The sequence below is a fragment of the Scardinius erythrophthalmus genome, assembly GCF_964197995.2.
Source record: "Scardinius erythrophthalmus genome assembly, chromosome: 19".
Lineage (NCBI taxonomy): Eukaryota > Metazoa > Chordata > Actinopteri > Cypriniformes > Leuciscidae > Scardinius > Scardinius erythrophthalmus.
The window spans coordinates 10,883,865-10,901,032 of record NC_138239.1 but is presented as its reverse complement, the minus strand read 5'-3'; the positions used below and the strand labels follow the sequence as shown (position 1 = coordinate 10,901,032).

Sequence of the window (17,168 nt, the reverse complement as noted above, 5' to 3'; positions counted from 1 at the left end):
TCGGATGCGGCCCTTGTGCTTTTTTTCCATTCTCCTGCCCGTTGTCTCATGTTTTTAAACACAAAAACGTGTTCTATGTGAACCCACCTTTAGACTACAAATCCACTCCCATACTCTTGGTTTCACACTTTTGTTGTTGTTCTCTCTCGGTTTAGCCCGAGGAGCTGAGAGACATTATCGAGAAGGCCCGGGAGATGGAGCAGAACTACGGCCACCTGTTTGACGCCGCCATTGTTAACACTGACCTGGACAAGGCCTACCAGGAGCTGCTGCGTTTCATCAATAAACTAGACACTGAACCTCAGTGGGTCCCCTCATCCTGGCTGCGCTGAGATGAACCCCACTCACAGCGACCCCTCCACCGACGGATGTAAATGAAGAGCAGATAGAATCACACACTCTCGGGTTTCATAGAGTTGACTGAATACCGCTGTTTTTACACCCCAGGATTGGACACTAGATAAGGACACCGCGCCCCCTCAGACCTGGACAGAAGTGTCTGTCTGCACTGCGCTGTCGGCAGGCTGGGGGAATGAGTTTTTATGTCATAATTTGTTTGATCATGGTGTGTTTTTGAGTCCGTTTAGCCACATTCCAGTGAGAGAGTTACCAGCACTTGGTGCAGCAGTAGAATTAGGGCTTCTATACTGCTTTTGATAACTATTTATGATTGTAAATATTCTATATGTATTTTTAAAGAAGTTTTTGGACAAATGTGGAGATGGGTTTGCATTGTGGGAAAGCAACTGTACTAAAAGTCACCCGTTTTAAAAAGTCCAGTGAGATATTCAGACTCCAGAACACGTTGGGCTCCCTGACATTATTATTGGACAATGACATTTGTGCACTCTGTTTTCTCCTCTTTTAACCTTTGATGTTCGATGTGACCAGAACTTCCAGCAGTGAGTTCAGTGCCCATTGTGTCTGAACAACTCTTGCAAGCTTACAAGACACCAAAAGGGATAACTCTCGAAGCGACTGATGCCTTCTGTCCCTGTGGCGCTGCCTCAATGTTCCTATGGCAAGCAACACTGTGATTATGACAGAGTTTAATAGTAAACTTCAGGTTTTTTGAGAGTTTGCCAGGCCACATCTGAACATAGCTGCAATATGTAAGCGGCTAACTTTAAGTCTATGCTCTCTGTCTCAGTATTCACATGCACTTCCAGCACTCAGAAGTGTAACCAGTATTGTAAACAGTATTTGACAGCAATACAATGAGGTTCACCATCTGAGCGTCAGCACGGCCTAGTCTTAGTCAATGCTTCTGCACAATTTAAAATGTTTCCTTTGTGATTTGATTGGATTTGAAGGTTCTGTGTTGTGTTTTACCCATTTCAACATGAGCAAAGGGCTTGTGTTTTAACTTGTGGTGATGCTCTACATTATTAGGGTCTCATGAAACTTGTGAAGAACATGTCCTGGTCATATTTCACCCTAAATCAGAAAGAAAGAAAAACAGGCTTCATTCTTTTTAAGAAAAGCATTAAGCATTAAAATCTTTTTAGGTTGTGATATTAACAATTAAGCATTTTCCTCCAAATTCTCATGAAATATTTCTTGTACTGCCCTTAGTTTGCGCTTATAAATCATATGGTGTGTATTGTAATGGTCAAAATACTGTTCAGTCTCTGAATCGCTTTTGAGAATAATGAATAAAATGATCAGATTTTACAGTAATAAACATTGCTTAATTTTTGTGACAATAATATGGTTCAAAAATAGGCTCCATTTTCTTTATGCAAAAGGTTTTTTTTTTTGTTTTTGTTTTTTGGTTTTGGGGTGTAATCTCACCTGGATGAGTTTCATTAAAATTCTCTCGTTAGACTTGATCAAAAGTATGAAACATCAGCTCTGTGTTGAGGTGAGGTGTGTGTGTGTTGATGGAATGCTTGTGAATGCATGATTTTGGGGTGTGTGAGTGCAAATGCTGGAAGTAGAGAACTCTTGATCTTGATGGACAGAAAGCTGTGTGTGTATGATTGATAACTCTTTTAAAGGAAGGACTGTCAGTTGTTGCAGGCAAGTATTATCTCCATAGCTGATTCAAGCACACACTGGAAGCAGCTTTACTGAGATTTGTTCTGCAGAACTGTTTTTACTGTTTGTTTTTTCTTGAGATAATCAATGTGTGTTTAGAAAACAACCTAAATATTTTTTTAATGTACAGAATAGCTCAGACACTAGGAAAACACACCGTTGAGGTTTTTACTCTTGTGCACTACAGTTTGGTTTGTGTTCTGAGTGTGGACGAAGCCGGTAACCCGCTGTGTCTCATGTGATCTAGTTACATGCCAGTCAACTGGAAGTAGAATTAATGAATGTAAAAGAAGAATCACCTTTCCTTCTCAACTGTTTTTGTATGAATTATACAAGTGAATTAAAGCCCAGATTAATAGTGTTCGTCTCTTGTTGTTTATGGATGTGTGATGGTAGCTGTATTAGTGTGTGAAGATTCATTGCAAACATTTTATTTAAATTCAGAACATCAGCTTTCCAGTTAAGTAAAAAAATAAAATAAAATTAAAAGTATAAAAAATAAAAATTGTGAGTATAATGGTTCTATACTGTATTTCACATTTTTGTACTGATCTGGCAAGATGATTTTCATTGGGCTATGTGCTTATTAGGCCACAGTAATGAGAATTACAAACTCAAAAGTAAAACATCCACATGCATTACAGGTTATGAGACTGATGAGGAAATTGTGCTTAATTGTTATGAAAATAAAAAACTAAATTTAGTAAGTCTGTGTTGTTAATAAATATTACTCAGCGCTAGGCGTACAATTACACTGTAACAAGGACATCTTAAAATAAAGTGTTTTTGAAAGAGAATTAATACATTTGTTCAGAAAGGATACATTAAATCAATCTAAAGTGACAATAAAGATGTTTACATATTTACAAAAAAATATATATATATTTTTCAAACCAATGCTGTTCTTTAGTACTTTCTATTCACCAAAGAATCCTGAATAGGCAATCACAGGTTTCATAAAAATATTAAGCAGCACAACTGTTTACAACACTCAGAAAGTTTCTTAAGCACCAAATCTAATAATTTCTGAATGATCATGTGACACTAAAGACTGTGGTAATGATGCTGAAAATTCAGCTCTGTCATCACAGAAATAAAGAAGCCTCAATATTACTGTTATTTTAAATTGTAATAATATTTCAAAACTGTTTTGCTATTTTGATTAAAAATCTGTCTTTGATAAGTAGCAAAATCAAAACAATGTGACCTGGAAATCACCCATAAACCACTCTCAATAAGCACCAATATATTAATATTAAGTAAGTACCATTGTGTGGTGTCATGAATAGTTTCGTTATGAATAACAGGTGTTTACATAATGTAAATATTTACTGTGAGAAATGTAATGTAATTTTATTAAAAAATATATTTTCTGAAGCGTTTTCACCGAATCTTCCGGTCTGCAAGTGCGCCTCCGAATCACTAGATGGCGGTACAGAGCAACTTAACAAGCCGCGAACAAAAATAATGACTTCCTCTTCCGCCCGCTTTTCAACATGCTGATGAAATAGGGAGCAGAGACACCGCTTTTCCGTTTCTCTTACTTCTTATTTTGTATTTATGCACTTGGATTTTCATCATCAAATAAAGGACGTTGACTAAATTCCTGTACACACTTCTCCTGTATATCGGTAAGTGGTTGTTGTGGCAGAAAGTAGTGTGGTTTGTGCTAAATTGTTCTCATATCAGTTAGTCTGTCAGTTATATATTATATAGTTTACCGTATGTTTAAAATAATGGTGGATTGTTGTGCCTCCAGTCTTCACACTTCACTTCTATATAATAAGCCGTTTAACTGAGAAGCTTTTCTCATTCTAGAAGTCTCAAAACCTAGTGAGATTTCTACATAGGCAGCATTCTCACATGAGACCTTTTCGCTCCTCCAGGTTCAGGATGCCAGGACTCAGCTGTAGATTCTACCAGCACAGGTTTCCAGAGGTGGAAGATGTGGTGATGGTCAATGTCAGGTCAATAGCAGAGATGGGCGCTTATGTGAGCCTGCTGGAGTACAACAACATCGAGGGAATGATCCTGCTCAGCGAGCTCTCCAGAAGACGAATCAGATCCATCAACAAACTCATCCGGATCGGACGCAATGAATGCGTGGTGGTCATTCGTGTGGATAAGGAGAAAGGTGGGGCTGTGTTTACTTTGAAATGTAAGTTTTTTGCTTTTTTTTTCATCCATTCTTCCATTTTTAACCTGTGATATCCACATTCCCACAGGCTACATTGATTTATCCAAAAGAAGAGTGTCACCTGAAGAGGCCATTAAATGCGAAGACAAGTTCACAAAATCTAAAACCGTGAGTATGCCTTGCCTCTTTAATGGTGAATACACTTTGATCACCTTGACCAGGTTTAAAAGACTCTTAAAGGAGAACTCCGGTCAATTTTAACATTAAGCTAATTTTTTTGTAAATTTGGAGTGCTGTCAGTACAGAGAACAACGACAAAAATCGGTGTTGCCTACACCGTGTTATCCTCTTTATGAAATGTGCACCCTGTTGACTTCAATGGGGCAAGTTTTAAACCTGCTTTTAGCCTCTTAACATCCTTGATGTGTCATTACAAGTGCACAGCCAATGTGAGTGATTCCTTCAGAGTGAACACGAGTGAATCTGACTGCAGTAGATGTGAAAGATATGAATAAAAATGATGTTATTTCAGCCAGCGCACATACCTGTATTTACATCCTGTTTTCGGTCGAAGTCCATAGTAATCGATTGTCGAGTTCACGCGCGTGATCATAGGTAACTAAACCTATGCGGGTGAACTTGACAATCGATTACTATGGACTTTGACCGAAAACAGGATGTAAACACAGGTATGTGCGCTGGCTGAATAAACATTATTTTTATTCATATCATTCACATCTACTGCAGTCAGATTCACCCGTGATCACTCTGAAGGAATCACTCACATTGGCTGTGCACTTGTAATGACACATCAAGGATGTTAAGAGGCTAAAAGCAGGTTTAAAACTTGCCCCATTGAGGTCAACAGGGTGCAAATTTTAAAAAGAGGATAACACGGTGTAGGCAACACCGATTGACAGCACTCCAAATTTACAAAAAAATGAGCTCAATGTTAAAATTGACCGGAGTTCTCCTTTAATATTTAGTAATATTGTCCATCTTGAACTGAATCGAGATGGATAATGACTAGGGGTGTAACGATACCCTCATGTCACGATTCGATACATATCACGATACGATATTATTGTGATACTCCAAGACATATGGTAAAGGTTAACAAAACAATGTACTGTTGATTAAAATGAATAGGCTTGGACTTGGTGCTGGTAACCCAATGCACAGAACAATAGTGACATGAGAATATAAAGATTCATGATTCTGAAGGTGGAAATATACAGAAATATTTCAGACGAATATGCTTGCACTCTGTCACTGAATAGATGTATTTAAAATAATATAGGCCACTTTTTACTGGTAACACAAGACATGTGGCATTTTCAGGACCCACAAATATTCCCCCATTGCATTATTATACATTATATACTCACACAGCAATTTTTATCTTGGGTTAACTATACACAATACAGATTGTTTCATTTTTGTATTGTGATATATTGTGACACGATATATTGTTACACCTCTAATAATGACTGTTTGAGCTGTTTTCTGCAGAGCTGCATTATAACTTTTTCATAACTGACTAATTTTGCTACATTGGCAATGTTATTGAACTGAATTGAATCAACACTTAATTGACTTGAGCTGCATAATGACTCTTGTCTTCTGTAGAGCTGCTTATATCTGAACTGAACTAGTTTCATTATTGATTAACTATCTTCTGTAATTCTATTTTGCAGCAGTTTTATATTTGTCTTATATTTGAAGTTTGCATCATTATTATCCTGTTTATTATTGTGAAGCTGTTCTGAAACAATCTGTATTGTATAAAGCGCTACATATTTAAAGGCTGCTTAGTTACCTTGTCCAGCAGCTCACTTGAGAAAGTGGTTTCATAGATGCTGTGTGTATGTTTGTTATAGGTTTACAGCATTTTGAGGCACGTAGCTGAAGTCCTAGAGTACACCAAAGATGAGCAGCTCGAGAGTCTGTACCAGCGAACTGCTTGGGTGTTCGATGAGAAGTACAAGCGGCCTGGATACGGAGCCTACGACATCTTTAAGCAGGCTGTGTCGTAAGTATGCATTCATCTTTGAAACGACCTTGTTTCTGTAAAGATGTTTTTGAACTGTATAAAGATGTGGTTTATTTTTCTGTGTAGGGACCCATCCATTTTAGATTGTCTGGAATTGACGGAGGAGGAAAGGGCCGTCCTGATTGACAACATCAACAGACGACTCACTCCGCAGGCTGTCAAAATAAGAGCGGACATTGAGGTGGCCTGCTATGGCTATGAGGGCATAGACGCAGTGAAAGAAGCTTTGAGGGCTGGACTGACGTGTTCAACAGAGTGCATGCCAATCAAGGTAAAAACTGATATATTCATTTATTCAAAAATGCTTTCAAAATGCAATTCATACATACAGAGACTTGAGTACACCATGTTATTGATGAACATGTTTTTAATTTCTAAATTTATTTAGATATTTTAAGGGTGGTGTGTAACAAAAAAAAAAGGAAAAATGGCTCATTAAAAGAATAAAAAATCTTAAGTAGTTTGGCAAAATATTTTATTATTAAAGACCACAGGTCTTTAAAAATCAAGTAAAAAGTACGAAATACGTATGAAAAAATTCCAATCAGGTTCGATTTTCTGCGTTTTTCGCATCCGTAGCAAGCATTTTGAATGGTGTTTTGACAATTCAGAGCCACCGAATCACGAATGCGAAAAAACGCATGCGATTATTTCGGACTCGGTGTGCAAGGGCCTTTAGACGTAAGATTTTTTTAAATGCAAACTTTTTTTTTTTTTTTTTTTTTTTTTTTTAACCAAGTGAACACCTCCTAGTAATCCAGACTTGCTCACTATTACATTTCTTTTGTTGCAGATCAACTTGATTGCTCCTCCGCGTTACGTTATGACCACAACCACACTGGAGCGCACAGAGGGCCTTTCTGTGCTCAATCAAGCCATGGCTGTCATTAAAGAGAAGATCGAAGAGAAGAGAGGCGTCTTCAACATTCAGATGGAGGTGAGAAATTCTACGAGTCATGATTTCTCATTCTGACACGGAGACTTTGCTAACTGAAGATATAGTTCAGTATGCTGCTGTAAATCTTGCTTTCTTGAATTTAGCATTTGACCTGTTTCAATATCCCCACAGCCAAAAGTCGTAACGGACACAGATGAGACAGAACTGGCTCGACAGTTAGAACGGCTGGAGAGAGAGAATGCCGAGGTGGACGGAGACGATGACGCAGAGGAGATGGAGGCCAAGACCGATGACTAGCTTGAAGATAGACAATAAACTAGCATTTCCAGTATCATTCAGGAGACTTGAGTTACAGTGAATGGTTTATCGCACCAAAAGGACTGAAAAGGCATTGATGGAAAGCACTGCTTCCATGATAACTAGCAGATTAAGGGTGAATTTTATGTTCCACTTGTAGCAGGCAGTGGAAGTGGATTATTTTCATGGACATTTGCTTATCTTATGAGTTGTTGCAGGAATTCCTTCCATGAACACTAGAGTTTTGCTTTGGATGTATTAATATAGATACTATTTCAACATTGTGGTTGTTTTAAGTGACCTTTCTGTCGCCAGCCTTATTCAAGAAAGATGCTGTTTGCGATCTCTGTAATTCTTGACAAAATATAGACAACCAACCAGTTTACTTCTCTTTATCAGAGCCCTCTGTTGTGGATGCAGAACTAATAAAAACAAGCATTTTCTTTTTCCCAAAGCGTTTGTCCTGTTATTTTGCTACATGTAATATGAACATTAGATATATTACAAAGGATAACTGTCCTGATTAAATTTGGTTTAGACCTGTCAGAATGTTTTTTGAGGGAAATTGCATATATACGTCACTTGCTTGTGTGTGTCTCTTCATATGTTTTTTATTGAACAGATAAATTGCCATACGTATGAAATGCCAAAGATGACAATAATGAATAAATATACAAAGAAAATTTTTTTTAAATGAGTATTTATACTTTTATTTCCTTATGTATAATTGTATTTTTTCCACATTTATATTTTTTCATTTATTTATGCGTATGTATGTATTTATGTCTACATTTATTTATTCCAACATTTATTTGTTTCTACATTTATTTCTATGGGGACTTTGTCATTGTGAAGCAGAAACATAGAAAAGAAGTCATAAACACTCGCACGTACCACAGTGCTGACTGTGACACTGATCACAGTCTAGTTGTGTCATCCATATACATTGAACCAAAGCATTTCCACTGTCATGTGAAACAGTCCCAAATGATAGACATTCAAAACAAAGCTTCCAAATCTCAGAGAAAGATACTGCAGCAGGCTTGAAGAAACGTTGCAGAGCATTCCTGATACCCCAAACCCTGATACTAACTGGGAAACCATAAGAAATGACACCACTCTACAAACTTTTGGAAAGAAAAGAGGACCCTGATTCTTACAATGCCTTGAGGAAAAGCGGCAAGCTCAAATCAAGACCCACAGGACAAGCAACAGTCTTATATCGTGCTGTCAAATCTGCTGCACAAGCAACCGTTTGGAAATGTGCCCAAATATACTGGGAAACGCTATGTTCTAATATTGAAATTGCAGGAAATTCTGGAAATATCAAAGCGATGTACAGTATAAGGCCGTCAAAACTCTAACAGGAACTACCACCCAGACCTGTGGTGTGTTTAAATTGTGGGCTGGAAAGATGGTACCATCATTGAAGACAAATCAGAAAAGCTTACACGTTGGATAGAGCACTACAGTGAGTTATACAGTTCAAAAAGCATCATCTGTTATCAAACTTTAGCTAACCTTCAAGGCTGTCCACTTCAAAATTGCTTAGATGCAGAACCAGATCTAGATGAGGTAATTACCATAGTAATTATGGTATGGTATGGTATGGTATGGTATGGTATATGGTAATTATGGACTGGGCTGAGGTAAAACTGCTGGGGCTGATGCAATACCAGGTGAGCTTCTCCAAGCTGGAATTGAACCCCTAGCCCGCCATCTCCATCAACTCATTTTAAAGACAAATATAAGAAAAATCAAGAGAACAGAATCTACCGCTCTATCTTGCTTTTGTAGATCTGACCAAAGCTTTTGACTTAGTCAACAGAGAAACTCTTTTTATGGTTCTGCAAAACGCTGGCTGTCCTCCCACCCTTCTATCACTCATCAAATCTTTTCATAATGGAATGAAAGGCCGAATTCAATTTAATGGTGACCTATCAGATGAATTCCCTATAAATAAACAAGGCTGTGTCTTTGCTCCAAGCCTCTTCTGCATTTATTTCACTTTATTTTACATGTTGTAATTTGTATAGTCACAGCGTGTACAAATAACAAGGTCACATGAGACACAGCCATCTTCTAACCGTATACATACTGGGAACTATATTATCAGAAGGCGAAGCACTGTAAGCTAAAGTCCCAAAAGTCAGCATGTTCCTTCCAAAGACTGCCTTTGAAAAATTGGATAATCACACCAGAGTCACTCTTTTGACTAGGGATGATGGAAATTTCTTCAATCTATCCCGTTTCAGAGCAAGAACTAAAACACAAGAGTTTGTCATCAGAGAACTGCTATACGCAGATGATGATGCATTATGGACATCTTCACCAGAGCAGCTGCAAACTCTGCTTGACTGTTTCTCAAGATCATGTGATGCTTTTGGGCTCTCAATCGGCTTGAAAAAAACTGTGACTGTCACAAGCTGCTAAAATGTTTTGCTTTCAGTTAAATAATACAGCACTTGATGATGTGGGAAATTTCACTTATCTTGGATCTACCATGACCCGTGATACCACCCTAGACCCTAGAAAAAGTAGCGATTCACTTTTGAAAAAAGTAGCGATTCACTTTTGAAAAAGTAGCGATTCTTTTTTGAAAAAGTAGCGATTCACTTTGGAAAAAGTAGCGATTCACTTTTGAAAAAGTAGCGATTCACTTTTGAAAAAAGTAGCGATTCTTTTTTGGAAAAAGTAGCGATTCACTTTTGAAAAAAGTAGCGATTCTTTTTTTTTCTTTTTTTTTTTTTGAAAAAGTAGCGATTCTTTTTTTGAAAAAGCAGCAATTCTTTTTTGGAAAAAGTAGCGATTCACTTTTGAAAAAGCAGCAATTCTTTTTTGGAAAAAGTAGCGATTCACTTTTGAAAAAGTCTTTTGAAAAAAGTAGCGATTCTCTTTCGGAAGAGTAGCAATACTTTTTTGAATTCTTTTTTTTTTTTTAAGTGGTGATTCTTTTTTTAAAAATTGTCGACTTTTTTGGAAAAAGTAGCGATTCACTTTTGAAAAAGTAGCGATTCTTTTTTGGAAAAAGTAGCGATTCACTTTTGGAAAAAGTAGCGATTCTTTTTTGGAAAAAGTAGCGATTCACTTTGGAAAAAGTAGCGATTCACTTTGGAAAAAGTAGCGATTCACTTTGGAAAAAGTAACGATTCTTTTTTTTTTTTTTTTTTTGAAAAAGTAGCGATTCACTTTGGAAAAAGTAGCGATTCACTTTTGAAAAAGTAGCGATTCACTTTTGAAAAAGTAGCGATTCTTTTTGGAAAAAGTAGCGATTCACTTTGGAAAAAGTAGCGATTCACTTTGGAAAAAGTAACGATTCTTTTTTTTTTTTTTTTTTTTGAAAAAGTAGCGATTCACTTTGGAAAAAGTAGCGATTCACTTTTGAAAAAGTAGCGATTCTTTTTTGGAAAAAGTAGCGATTCACTTTTGAAAAAGTAGCGATTCACTTTTGAAAAAGTAGCGATTCACTTTTGAAAAAGTAGCGATTCTTTTTGGAAAAAATAGCGATTCACTTTTGAAAAAGTAGCGATTCACTTTTGAAAAAGTAGCGATTCTTTTTTGGAAAAAGTAGCGATTCACTTTTGGAAAAAGTAGCGATTCACTTTTGAAAAAGTAGCGATTCACATTGGAAAAAGTAACGATTCTTTTTTTTTTTTTTTTTTTTTGAAAAAGTAGCGATTCACTTTTGAAAAAGTAGCGATTCTTTTTTGGAAAAAGTAGCGATTCACTTTTGGAAAAAGTAGCGATTCACTTTGGAAAAAGTAGCGATTCACTTTGGAAAAAGTAACGATTCTTTTTTTTTTTTTTTTTTTTTTTTTTAAAGTAGCGATTCACTTTGGAAAAAGTAGCGATTCACTTTTGAAAAAGTAGCGATTCTTTTTTGGAAAAAGTAGCGATTCACTTTTGGAAAAAGTAGCGATTCTTTTTTGGAAAAAGTAGCGATTCACTTTGGAAAAAGTAGCGATTCACTTTGGAAAAAGTAGCGATTCACTTTGGAAAAAGTAACGATTCTTTTTTTTTTTTTTTTTTTTTTGAAAACGTAGCGATTCACTTTGGAAAAAGTAGCGATTCTTTTTTGGAAAAAGTAGCGATTCACTTTTGAAAAAAGTAGCGATTCACTTTGGAAAAAGTAACGATTCTTTTTTTTTTTTTTTTTTTTTTTTGAAAAAGTAGCGATTCACTTTGGAAAAAGTAGCGATTCTTTTTTGGAAAAAGTAGCGATTCACTTTTGAAAAAAGTAGCGATTCTCTTTGGAAAAAGTAGCGATTCACTTTGGAAAAAGTAGCGATTCACTTTGGAAAAAGTAGCGATTCACTTTGGAAAAAGTAACGATTCTTTTTTTTTTTTTTTTTTTTTTTGAAAAAGTAGCGATTCACTTTGGAAAAAGTAGCGATTCACTTTTGAAAAAGTAGCGATTCTTTTTTGGAAAAAGTAGCGATTCACTTTTGGAAAAAGTAGCGATTCTTTTTTGGAAAAAGTAGCGATTCACTTTGGAAAAAGTAGCGATTCACTTTGGAAAAAGTAGCGATTCACTTTGGAAAAAGTAGCGATTCACTTTGGAAAAAGTAGCGATTCTTTTTTTTTTTTTTTTTGAAAAAGTAGCGATTCACTTTGGAAAAAGTAGCGATTCTTTTTTGGAAAAAGTAGCGATTCACTTTTGAAAAAAGTAGCGATTCTCTTTCGGAAGAGTAGCAATACTTTTTTGAATTCTTTTTTTTTTTTAAGTGGTGATTCTTTTTTTAAAAAGTGTCGATTTCACTTTTGGAAAAAGTAGCGATTCTTTTTTGGAAAAAGTAGCGATTCACTTTTGAAAAAAGTAGCGATTCTCTTTCGGAAGAGTAGCAATACTTTTTTGAATTCTTTTTTTTTTTTAAGTGGTGATTCTTTTTTTAAAAAGTGTCGATTTCACTTTTGGAAAAAGTAGCGATTCTTTTTTGGAAAAAGTAGCGATTCACTTTGGAAAAAGTAGCGATTCACTTTGGAAAAAGTAGCGATTCACTTTGGAAAAAGTAACGATTCTTTTTTTTTTTTTTTTTTTTGAAAAAGTAGCGATTCACTTTGGAAAAAGTAGCGATTCTTTTTTGGAAAAAGTAGCGATTCTTTTTTGGAAAAAGTAGCGATTCACTTTTGAAAAAAGTAGCGATTCTCTTTCGGAAGAGTAGCAATACTTTTTTGAATTCTTTTTTTTTTTTTAAGTGGTGATTCTTTTTTTAAAAAGTGTCGATTTCACTTTTGAAAAAATAGCGATTCACAAGAGTAGCAATACTTTTTTGAATTCTTTTTTTTTTAGTGGTGATTCTTTTTTTAAAAAGTGTTGATTTCACTTTTGAAAAAGTAGCGATTCTTTTTTGGAAAAAGTAGCGATTCACTTTGGAGAAAGTAGCGATTCTTTTTGGAAAAAGTAGCGATTCACTTTTGAAAAAGTAGCGATTCTTTTTTGGGAAAAGTAGCGATTCACTTTGGAGAAAGTAGCGATTCTCTTTCGGAAGAGTAGCAATACTTTTTTAAATTCTTTTTTTTTTAAGTGGTGATTCTTTTTTTAAAAAGTGTCGATTTCACTTTTGAAAAAGTAGCGATTCTTTTTTGGAAAAGGTAGCGATTCACTTTGGAGAAAGTAGCGATTAATTTTTTGAAAAAAGTATCGATTCTTTTTGAAAACGTAGCGATTCATTTTTGAAAAAGTAGCGAATCTTTTTTGAAAAAGTAGCGATTAACTTTTTGAAAAAGTAGCGATTCACTTTGGAGAAAGTAGCGATTCTTTTTGGAAAAAGTAGTGATTCACTTTTGAAAAAGTATCGATTTGTTTTTTTTTAAAGTAGCGATTCTTTTTTGAAAAAGTATCGATTCATTTTTTGAAAAAAGTATCGATTCTTTTTGAAAAAGTAGCGATTCACTTTTGAAAAAGTAGCTAATCTTTTTTGAAAAAGTAGCGATTCACTTTTGAAAAAGTAGCGATTCTTTTGGGAAAAAGTAGCGATTCACTTTGGAGAAAGTAGCGATTCTTTTTGGAAAAAGTAGCGATTCCCTTTTGAAAAAGTAGCGAATCTTTTTTGAAAAAGTAGCGATTCTTTTTGAAAAAGTAGCGATTCATTTTGGGAACAGTATCGATTCATTTTTGAAAAAGTAGCAATTCTGCTAAATTTTGAGCTATTTAAAATAAGCTATTGCTATTTTCAGACATAGCAATTAAGTATCGATATTTACGAAAAGTATCGATTCTTTTTTGAAAAAGTAGCGATTCATTTTTGAAAAAGTATCGATTCATTTTTGAAAAAAGTATCGATTCTTTTTGAAAAAGTAGTGATTCATTTTTGAAAAAGTAGCGAATCTTTTTTGAAAAAGTAGCGATTCTTTTTGAAAAAGTAGCGATTCTTTTTGAAAAAGTAGCGATTCATTTTGGGAACAGTAGCGATTCTTTTTGAAAAAGTAGCGATTGTTTTTGGAAAAAGTACCGATTCATTTTTGAAAAAGTAGCAATTCTGCTAAATTTTAAGCTATTTAAAATAAGCTATTGCTATTTTCAGACATAGCAATTAAGTATCGATATTTACGAAAAGTATCGATTCACTTTTGAAAAAGTAGTGATATATAAATGCTCAGTAGCTATGTTCGAGGTAAAACGCCCCCTCATTAGCATACAGAGGAAGAAATGTAGAAATAAATAAATGGGAATAAATAAAACATAGAAATACATAAATATTATGTTTTAAAAATCATAATTTAACATATAAATAACACTTTTTAAATAGCGCACTTAAAGTGTTTATTACAAATAAATGACTTAATGCTAAAAATGAATAAATGTTAATGAACAAACATTTGCGTTGCATTTACAATCCTGTGAAAACAGGGGGTGCTATAGCACTTCCACTTCCCGCGCCCCTGTACAGTAACCTGTTCTAGTCAGTTTAAAAACCTTTCCATCTAAACTGATTATATCTATTAAGCCAAGTGAGTGGTTTATGTGCTTTACCTTGACTCTTCCCTGCTGGTGGAATACCTGCCTAACTCAACCCGAGCTGCTGAGTCCGTAGCCATTTTCAAGAAAGACGCATCAGTTCAACTGCTTCTATTGCTCTCCTTATTTGGAAGTTGCTTTGGATAGAAGCTTCTGCTAAATGATTAAATGTAAATGTAAGGATAACCATGTTCGTCCGCAGTCACGCAGAGCTGAAGCACAACCAATGTTCTTCCGCAGAATGCATAGTTGTTGTTTTTTTTACCACTATAGGGCCAAATATTACAGTGTACTTTTGAAGAAGCCAGTAACATTGATGTAACCATGGAAAAAATCATAATTTTTACCCATGGATAATATGGGATTTCGTGCAGGCAATAATAGAAAATGTAGCATTTTTTCTTTAATTTTTTTTTTAATCCAGAAAGTTATTTTAATTTCTTTTAATTTTCTATCAAATAGTGAAAATGGTGAAACATCTATCATGGATGGGGCATCTCATTTATTTTTAACATAAAATAACGCTGTTAAAAATCACTTAATATATTTCCTCTGGCAATTTTTGTTTTAGGCTACAAGGTTGATAAAGGACCAGTTTGCATTATGCCTGGTGTGTCACTGTCATACTGGTTTATTTTACTGTTTAATACCCCACTGCTACAGTTGCAACAAAAACCTATAGTGGAAACAGCTTTTTTTCTTTACACCTGTGATGTTGAGGGTCATCACAGTAAATGTCAGGCTCAGACTCACAATGTGTAGCTCCAGCCGAAAGATGGCGCTGTTGTATCACATTTTAGTCTGTAAGAAGGCTAAACCTGGATAGTGAGAAACTTACCTGTATAGTTATACAGTAAGAATAAGGGCGTTTTAATTCTTCATTTAGCTTGTGTTTTTAAATGACAAAAAAAGTGTGGATGTCGTTAGACAAGGTGCCACCATCAAACATGTCTGTTTCTGAAGGAAAGAGCAGCTGCACATGTAGCTTAGATGATCCAACATGTATTTCAAAAACTCAGGTCAGCCTAAATATTTTAGTTTTATTTTAAGATGCACATATAAACCTCTGAGCATTTGTAAGGAGCAAAATTGCAGATCTGTGTAGTTGTAGTGTTATGTTTATAGGCTATAAAGCTGTTTTAGTAACATACCTTTGCCATAATTTCCACTCGAGAGCCCTGACTCTGTACATTGTATTGGTGCGGGTGTACACAAGTTTGTCTGGCTAAATGAGACCATGAGAGCAGCTTGTTTTGTGCCCACATGAGAATACTTATTTGAACCTGCACTCCAATCACTCAGCTATACCATTCAGAGCTCTAAGCTAAATGTATTTTATGATTCTTTTAGTGTAGTCATTAATTGAATGTGCTGCGACCTTTTCGTACAAGTGTGCTGTATATTTTTAGCTGCTTTATGTGTGGTAGCGTGCTTAGTGTTTTTCTTTGCCCTTTTGGAAGCATGTTGAATCATTTTAATTAATTATGTATTTTATTATATCATTTTGTATTGTGTTTTTATTTACATTTAAGTATAAAGGGGATGTTAAGGTTTTTAAGATCATTAGAAACCTATATTCAGTCAAATGTATCCAAACTTCTGGATATTTCATCTGATGTTAGGGTCATTAGGAATCTGGATTGATGATTGTGATTTATGGTAACCCTTAGGTGGTTTTCATCTGGCCTAATGACTAACTGCTAATGCTAATGGACTCTAAACTAACACCTATGAATTTCTATCATCTATGGAGTGGTGTTATGTGTTATGTTAAAAAAAGAAATGTTTCTTGAGAACCAAATCAGCATATCAGAAGGATTTCTGAAGGATCATGTGACATTGAAGACTGAATCAGCTTTGCTATCACAGGAATGAATCTCGAAATAGAAAACATTTTAAATTGTAATAATATTTCACTATATTATTGGAATTTTTTTTTTTTTTTTTTTTTTTTTTTACAGTAGTAGGCCTATATTTAAGGAGTGTTGCAGAGCCTTTTATGATCTCATATTTTGTGCTCTAATAGGACATTAAAGAGAAACTTTATTTGGAGGCTGAACTCCTAAAGTTTATACTCAAAGTTCTCACGCACTTGAGTTCAAAAATGTGCAGTCACTGAGATTTTCACATCTTATTTGTAAAGAAGGAAAATATGGCTATTTAGCGATGTCTGTTTGAAATAAACTTGAGAGATTGTTCCGAACTCTTAATTTTGAAACTCTACATGCGTCGCACCTGTTCATTTAATTGTAAGAAATCAATCTCTTGTTGCAAAATCGAGTTAGCTCCCCATCACTGCACACTCAGTCAGGTTAACATGATTAACTGCTAATGAGGGGTTATTTCTGTCACTGCTGCGTCAAAGGCTGCGTAAAGTGTGTGTGAGAGAAAAAGAGCACCTATAATTAAGAGCCAATTGCTTATAGTCTTGGAAAAATAATCCCTTCATTATCACCTTTAAAGGTCCCGTTCTATGCCCCTTTTCACAAGATGTAAAATAAGTCTCTGATGTCCCCAGAGTGTGTATGTGAAGTTTGAGCTCAAAATACCCAACAGATCATTTTTTACAGCATGTTTAAATTGACATTTTTTGGGGCTCAGAAAAACGAGCCGTTTCAGTGTGTCCCCTTTAAATGCAAATGAGGTGCTGCTGGACGACACAGGGGGCGGAGCTTCATGAGCTCGTGCTCAGTCTGTCAGGACAAATTCATCTCACGGAATGATGATAATATCAGAAACTCTCAGTAACGGTGTTCATTTCGAGTCGGACAATAATGCCTACAGA

The 17,168-nt window shown here is 35.3% G+C and overlaps 2 protein-coding genes across 2 annotated transcripts in view; both read left to right on the top strand.

Annotated features, from left to right (window-relative positions):
* Nucleotides 1-2,403, top strand: part of pals1a (protein associated with LIN7 1, MAGUK p55 family member a) — a 32,987-nt gene extending 30,584 nt beyond the window's left edge. Inside the window, exon 15 of the mRNA XM_081394004.1 lies at nt 156-2,403. Within this exon, the coding sequence (XP_081250130.1) occupies nt 156-332 (177 nt within the window). The 3' untranslated portion in view covers nt 333-2,403. The remainder of the gene's footprint in view (nt 1-155) is intronic.
* A 1,025-nt stretch (nt 2,404-3,428) lies between these two features.
* eif2s1a (eukaryotic translation initiation factor 2, subunit 1 alpha a) lies at nt 3,429-7,879 on the top strand. Its single transcript, XM_081347263.1, has 7 exons — nt 3,429-3,671; nt 3,927-4,174; nt 4,266-4,345; nt 6,058-6,209; nt 6,297-6,501; nt 7,024-7,167; nt 7,300-7,879. The coding sequence occupies exons 2-7, from the start codon at nt 3,934-3,936 to the stop codon at nt 7,423-7,425; spliced, it is 948 nt and encodes a 315-aa protein (XP_081203389.1). The 5' UTR covers nt 3,429-3,671; nt 3,927-3,933; the 3' UTR covers nt 7,426-7,879.
* The last annotated feature ends 9,289 nt before the right edge of the window (nt 7,880-17,168 follow it).